Here is a 7,787-nt window from a genome sequence, read left to right on the forward strand (position 1 = left end):
TCCTCCACCCTGACCCACAGCGGCGATGGCTGAACCCTCTGGGGAGTTTACCTCATGGTCACAGCTGCCTCCTGGAGAAGAAGATAGAAAATTGCGGTAATCAGATTTTTGGTGTCCAGTCAGTACTTCTGACTGGAGACTATACAGGTCCCCTTAAAACTGGACTTTCTGGTTGAAAACCAGACATCTGGCAACCCTAGGTGAGATTGTTGTAATTTTTTATCTTCCATTAAAAACAAACAGAAACCTAAGGGATTGCATACAATAAAACCTGCATGAAAAGAATGTTACTTAGGGTGCACTTGAAAGTTACAAAATAACAAATTTACGGTTGTTCATGCACCCTTAATTTTGTCCCCTTGTATGTTACAGTTAAAATGTAATTTTGGTTATTAACTCCCTTTTTTAACTGCTCTAAACAGACAAATTCATTTTAGGTTGCAGTTTTCCATGCTTGAACTTTGCCTGAAGCAAATTGTTTTTGCAAAGTTCCAGAAAATCTGTTCAATGTTTTGAGGTGTGTTAGTGTGTGTGTATATGTGTGTAAACACTCTGCCATAAGTTTTAATCAGGAATTTTACACAAACATAACTAACTTGTGACTGACATTATTTTGCTCAAACTTGCTTTGTTTTGAGTAATACATTCTAAGGAGAGCTAAGGAAACATGCTGTGTTTGAAATAAATTGGTGTAGTAATTTTGAAGTTGCTGGAAGTTTTTTGTGCATGCACAGGTTTTTTTATTTGATCTTTTTGCTCAATCTACAGATTAGAATGTTGTCAAGAAACATTCAAAATAGGCCAGTTAGGTTATTTTACTCAGGCTAAAATGGCTTTGAATATTTGGATCACTTTGAAGTGCTTTACGTTAATCTGAGTTTGCAAAGACTGAGAAATCTTACACAAGCTACCTGTCAGGAGGTCTACGGAGTTAGAGGACTGAGCACAGAGCTGAAGTTCCAGTACTTTTGCAGTGTATCACCCAGAGTGAAAAAGAATTGGTCATGCTTTACTTTCATGCTTGTATTATTTTTCTGCAGATGGCAGGTGAATTGTCAATATTTTGTGCTGCTAAATGTTGTATTTTATATTTTATTGGTTCTAGATGCATATCTGTCAAAGGCTGAAATTTACAGAAATCAAGGCAATAATGCATTGGCAATCATAAATTGCACTTTAGCAGTGAAATGCAACCCTACAGATGATGACATTTATTTCAGGAGAGCTGAGTTGTTGGAAGAGGAAGAGGATTTATTATTGGCAATGGATGATTATGCCAAAGTAGGTTTTCCTTTTTGTAGTGTAACATTATTATAGTAACATCACTGAATTACAATAACTCCTCGCTTAACGTTGTAGTTATGTTCCTGAAAAATGCGACTTTAAGCGAAACGATGTTAAGCGAATCTAATTTCCACATAAGAATGAATGTAAATGGGATGTGTGTGTGGGGGGGTTAGGTTCCAGGGAATTTTTTTTGACCAGACAAAAGACTATATTATATACACACACAGTATAAGTTTTAAACAAACAATTTAATACTGGTACACAGTGATGATGATTGTGAAGCTTGGTTGAGGTGGTGAAGTCAGAGGGTGGGATATTTCCTAGGGAATGCCTTACTGCTAAATGATGAACTAGCAATTGGCTGAGCCCTCAAGGGTTAACCCATTGTTGTTAATATAGCCTCACACTCTACAAGGCAACATGAATGGAGGGAGGGGAGACAGCATGGCAGATCAAGACAGAGACACACACCGTGTGAGAGAGAGATGCACATTGCCCCTTTAAGTACACTGACCAGACTCTAAGTACACTGCCTTTTTAAGTAGATCAGGAAATTGAGACAGCAGCTGCTGCCTCCGTCCTGAGCCCTGTCATGTCCCTCCTGTCCCCCTCCCCGCTCTATGGAGATGGGCTCAGTGGGGTGCAGGAGCAGGGGGGAGGGAGAAACCCTGACATTAGACCTCTTCCACTCCCCCTCCCTGCACAGCAATCAGGAGGCTCCCAGAGGGCAGGATCAGCACATGGCAGTGGGGGGAGGGACAGCTGAACTGCCCGGCAATTGATAGCTTGCTGGGCTGCTGCCACACAGGGAACTTAGGGGAGCGGGGAGCTGATATGGGGGCTGCTGGTCCACCCTGGTTACAAGCCCCACCAGCTCGCTCCAACGGGCTGCTCTTCCTGCAAGCATTGGACAAAGCAGGCAGCTGCCAAACGACGTTATAAGGGAGCATTGCGCAACATTAAACGAGCATGTTCTCTAATTGATCAGCAACGAAACAACGTTAACTGGGACGACTTTAAGTGAGGAGTTAGTGTACAAATATTTGGATTTATCTGGCACATAGTTTTCAGAAACCTATATCCTTTTAATCAAACAAATCATTCCGTGTGATGGAGTTAGTACATATTTTCTGTAATTTATCCTGGACAGTGATTCATAGCTCAATTAAGAGTCAGTTTATAAGCTTGCCTAGTTGGTTATGTGATCCAGTTTTACAGCTGAAGGGAAAAGAATGGCAAAGGAAATTAAAGGACAAGGAAAGTGTTTAAAAGAATGGAAGATAGTTTATACTTTAAAAAAAATAGCATATATTCTTTGGTACCTTTTCATTTCTGATTTTTAATTTATAGGAAAATAAGTATAACTATTATGCAAATATTCTGTGCTTCTTAAATTTTTCAATGTAGTGTTTTCAGTATAATCCAAAAAGAACAGATGCACTTATGAAACATGGAATACATTTCTTTGAGAAATCAATTTGGACTATAGCTCTTCAAGATTTTACAGCTGTGATTAAGGAAGATCCCAGCAATGTTCAAGCAAGGTAAAATATATAGTCTGCAATTATTATTCGATTATTACAATAGCTTTAAAAATAATATAGTAACATCTCATCTGCAAACACAAATTAAACTACCATCTCTATGCAGGTGACTCACAGATCTCTGTCTCTACTCCAGACCTGTCTGTCTATCCAAACTAACATCTCAGCCTGTCTCACTGACATCTCCTCGTGGATGTCTAGCCATCAGTTTATACTCAACATGGCTAAAACAGAGCTCTTAATCCCCCAAGAGTTGCCAACCCTCCAGGATTGTCCTGGAGTCTCCAGGAATTAAAGATTAATCTTTAAAGATTGTCATGTTATGAAATCTCCAGGAATTTGTCCAACCAGAGTTGGCAACTCTACTCCCAAGCCTTCTCCATTACCTTTCTTGACCACGGTGGAGAACACCACAATTCTACCTATTGCTCAGGCCTGTATTCTGGGTGTCATCTTTGACTCTAGCCTCTCTCTAGGTCCTCACATCCAGGCTAAGTCTAATTCTTGCAGATACTTCTGCGAGTGCTTTTATATTGATGATTATACTGTAGGTGTGTGCATGTCCCAGGCACAGGTGCTGGAGATTTTTCTGGTAGTGGTACATATAGGGGCAGCCCCCTTCACAGCTGAGCTCCTCATTCTTTGAAGTGAGGGTATAAAGTGCGGAGCCAACTCGCCGCTCCTGCAGTTTCTTTTTACCATCCATGGTTGGTGGTCAGAGCATTTGTGTTCCCTGTTAACAAAAACTTTTAGTCTACTCTGTAATACCTAATGGCACTCCTTTTTGTCACTTGATGCTTTTAAATTTTTTTATTTCATTTCAAAAATGTTTAGTTCTTAATAGTTTTTTTCCAGTCAGCAGGGCCTCCAGTCCCTGCTTGGGACCAGGGGAGCCTGTGTCAAGATCCCTGGGTTTTTAACCTTGCTCAGGCTGCAGAAACCTATATATGTCAGTGACCCTCATTTGCATTGTCTCAAGTGCTTAGGCAAGGATCATGTTAGAGATAAGTGCTTTATTGGGGTTTCAAGCAGGGCTTTGGAGCTATGCTCCGGCTCCGCTCCAGCTCCAGGCAAAAACCTGGAGCTCTACTGCTCCAGAGCTGCTCCGCGCTCCAGCTCCAGGCTCCGCTCCAAAGCCCTGATTTCAAGGCTAGGACAGAGAAGCTGAGGAAGGAACATCTCCATTACATCCTCATGAAGGCTGCTCTTAGACTGGTGTTGGAACTTCCTCGGTTGCCCAAAGGTAGTTCTTCTATGACTCCTTCCCAAAGTGCTCCTGCAGCTATGCCCACAGACAGGAGCTGCAGGACAGTTCTGTCTCCACGACTGTCTTCTTTGAAGTCCAAGACTCAGAGCAGATCTGGCCTCAAAAAAATACAACAAGAAGATTGTTCTGGTACTAGTGATAGAGTCTGCCCTTTGGCTCGCTGCTTCCTGGTCCTGGCTCATATAGAAAGACCTGAGCCATCAACGCCTGTGCCTTCCCAGGGACCACCGAGATTAGCTACCTCTCCAGCTGCAATGGAGCAGTCATTTCTGCTCTTTGCGGGACAATAACCCATGTCTGTACTCACTACACCAGAGGCTTAGGCCATAGCAGGGACTTGTTATGTCCATTGCTACCACGGTCACCATTGCTTCAGGACAAAATCCATCATCCAGCACTGGCACAGCTGCCAAGATGTGGTATTAAAGGTAGTCTTGCCTATCAATGAGGACATTATGCAGCTGGCTAAAACACTCTGGCAAACCCCTTCCTCCTTTCCCCCCATGGCCAAATGAATGGAATGTAAATACCAGGTTCTGACCCAGTGGTTTGAACAGTTTTAGTTACATTCCACACTTGGCTCTTTGGTAGTGGCTGTGGTGAATGAGAAGAACTGGCAGGACCAGGCCAAGGCTACCCCCAAATACAAAAATGCCAGAAAGCTCAACCTTTTTGGTAGTAAAATTTATTTTATGGCAAGTTCACACCTCGATATTGTCGATCACTACGCTCTGTTGTGGAGGTCTGACTTCTCTAACTGGGAGGCAATATCTCAGTTTGTGAGCAAGCTGCTGGAAGATTCCAGAGAACAATTTCAATCACTTGTTGTTGAGGGCCACTTTGTCTCTCAATCAGCTCTTCAGGCTTCTTTGAACGTGGCGGATTCCACTGCCAGGGCTATAGCAGTGACTATGTGCTGTTCTTCCTGGTTGGAGTCCTTGGGGATTCCCGTGCAGGTGCCACAGACAATTGAGGACTCCTCTTGAAGGAATGTGCCTTGTTCTCACCTAATATAGATGAGGTGTTGCACACACTAAAGAACTCTCAGACCCATCCTAGACCTTTGAAACCACAACAAATACATCAGGAAGATAAGATTCTGTATGGCATCCTTGGCTATGATTATCCCCTCCATAGATCTGGGAGACTGGTATGCTGCCCTTGACTTACAGGATCCCTGCTTCCATGTGGAGATTCATCCTGACCACAGGAAGTTTCTGAGTTTGTCGTAGGAGATGACCATTACCAGTTCACTGTCTTACCCTTCAGCCTGTCGTCAGCATCGAGGGTCTTTACGAAATGCATGGCTGTAGTTGCAGACTGTCTTCATGGAAGAGACATCACTGTTATCCTTACCTGGACAACTTGTTGATTTGGGATCGCTTCAGATGCCAGGTGCATGTTGTGGTCCATCAAACTCTGTCTGTTCAACATCTTGGGCCTGAAATTAAACAAAGAAAAGTTGATATTATTGTCTTTGCAAAGGTAGAATTCATTGGGCAGTCCTGGATTTGACTTCTGTCAAGGTGTTTCTGTCTCTTTCCAGATTTCAGACTATATGGGACCTCTGAGCATCCCTCAAGGACCATCCTGTGAGGAATTGCTTCAGGCTCTTAGGTCACATGGCTTCATGTATATGTGTGACCCCCCTCAGAGCACTGCAGGCATGGCTCAAGTCAGTTTATTATCCTCAGATTCACTATCTAGATAAGCTGGTATGCGTTCCTGACAAGGTGTTGTCACCTCAGTGGATGAGCCAAGGGAGTCCCCTTCTCTCCTCCTTTCCCTTCCAAGACTTCGGTAACAGATGCTTCAGCCATGGGGCTTGGTGCAAATCTGGGCATTTATCAGGCTCAAGGTTTACGAGCTGCCCACGAGGCCAGGTTACATAAGCATATTTGAGTTGCACACAAATTTGCCTGCATAGCAGCAGTTCCTGCCTCACATTCAGGGCAAAACTGTCCAAGTGCTCACTGACAACACCACAGTAGTGTATTATGTGAACAAGCCAGGGGGTGCCAGCTCAAACAGCCTTTGTCAGGAAGCGGTAAAATTGTGTAACGTGCATTTGGAGCTCAGACACTCTCAGGGCATCTCGCTTGCTGGGGGTTCAGAATGGTCTAGTGGATCGTCGGAGCAGATCTTTCAGTTTAGACCACAAATCATCTCTCAACATGAACATTCTAGCTTGGTTGTTCCACACAAGGTTTTTTCTGTTGGTGGATTTGTTTGTGACTTGGCAGAACAGGAAGTGCCCTGGTTCTATTCCAAAGCAGGTCACAGCCCCGGATCAATATCAGATGCTTCTCTGTTTCCATGGGACAGGAGTCTGCTGTATGCATACCCACCTCTGATTCCCCACAATACTGCTGATTCGCAGCATAATTCTCAAGCTCAAGAAAGATCATGACAGAATGAGCCTTAAAACTCCAGCCTGGCCAAGACAGATTTGCTATTCAGAGCTCCACAAACTGCCCACTCAGGAGCCCATGCTGCTACTGATAACCAGCCTCATAACACAGAACCGTTATCGGGTGCTGCACCCAAGTCCCGAAGTGCTGCATGTCAGTAGTTGAATGCAGAAGAGGCACATTCTCAGTGGCAGTCCAGAATATTCTTAACAGCACAAAATCTTCCACAGGAGTTACTTAATGCGTCTCCCCACTCAGACTAATATTCAAACAATACTGGACTGTCTCTTGCATCTTAAAGAGTCAGGTCTAACCATTAGCTCCATTAGGATGTGTCTTGCAGCCATTTCAGCATTCCACCTTTGCACAGATGGTAAGACTTTTTATTCATCATGTCATGAGCAGAGTCCTGTAAGGTCTACATAGATTCTAACAGGGACCCAACTCCTTCTAGTGTAGTCTGTCTTGATGGATTTTACTTTCAAGCCTTTAATATCATGTTCACTTCTACAACCATTATTGAAGGTAGCTTTCTTAGTGTCTGTGAGAGTGGGAGGACTAAGTATATTGGTCACTGATCCACCATACACAGTTTTCTACAAGGACAAACTTCAGCTTAGACTGCACCCTAAATTTCTCTCAAAAGTGGTATCTGATTTCCATCTGAATCAATCTATACACCCGCCAGTTTTCTTCCCAAAGCCATATACACGCAAGTTCAAGTGAAGGCTACACTCCCTGGATGTTTGTCGAACTCTCTTTTTTTTTTACCTCAGTGGGACAAAGCCCTTATGAGTTTCTTCCCAGCTCTTTGTTTCTTAGGCAGAATGTATGAAAGGGCAGTCAACCACAATTCAGAGACTCTCAAAATGGATCACCAGCTGCATTTTAGTATGTTATGCTATCAAAGCGGTCACGCCTACAGACAGACTCACAGCACACTTGACCAGACGACATTTGGCCTTGGCAGTGTTTGTGGCACATGTTCCAATTAAGGATGTGTAAGAGGTTCGCACCGGGGCTCGACCCTCCTGGGCAGGAGGGGAGCCACACTGACTCACCACTGGTGGAACGACAACCAGTTAGTTCAGGGGCTCAGGCCCTCGGCTGCAGGGGCTGAGCAAACAGACAGTTAGTCCTGAGGCCCAGGCCCTGGATCAGGGCAGGGCACAAACAGTCACGGCTCAGGCCCTTTGGGGCAGGGGCTGAGCAGACAAGGAGTTAAGGAGCCCAGGCCCTCTGGTGCAGGGGCTGAGCAAACCAGCAGTTAAGGAGCTC

General features: G+C 44.1%; 1 protein-coding gene across 1 annotated transcript in view; it reads left to right on the plus strand.

Moving 5' to 3' along the window:
* TTC6 (tetratricopeptide repeat domain 6) overlaps positions 1-7,787 on the plus strand; it is a 147,679-nt gene that overhangs the window by 76,087 nt on the left and 63,805 nt on the right. The window contains exons 16-17 of the mRNA XM_029911421.1: positions 1,106-1,281; positions 2,695-2,831. Of these exons, the coding sequence (XP_029767281.1) occupies positions 1,106-1,281; positions 2,695-2,831 (313 nt within the window). The remainder of the gene's footprint in view (positions 1-1,105; positions 1,282-2,694; positions 2,832-7,787) is intronic.

Source organism: Terrapene carolina, unplaced genomic scaffold, assembly GCF_002925995.2.
Source record: "Terrapene carolina triunguis isolate 2854851 unplaced genomic scaffold, T_m_triunguis-2.0 Scaffold96, whole genome shotgun sequence".
Lineage (NCBI taxonomy): Eukaryota > Metazoa > Chordata > Testudines > Emydidae > Terrapene > Terrapene triunguis.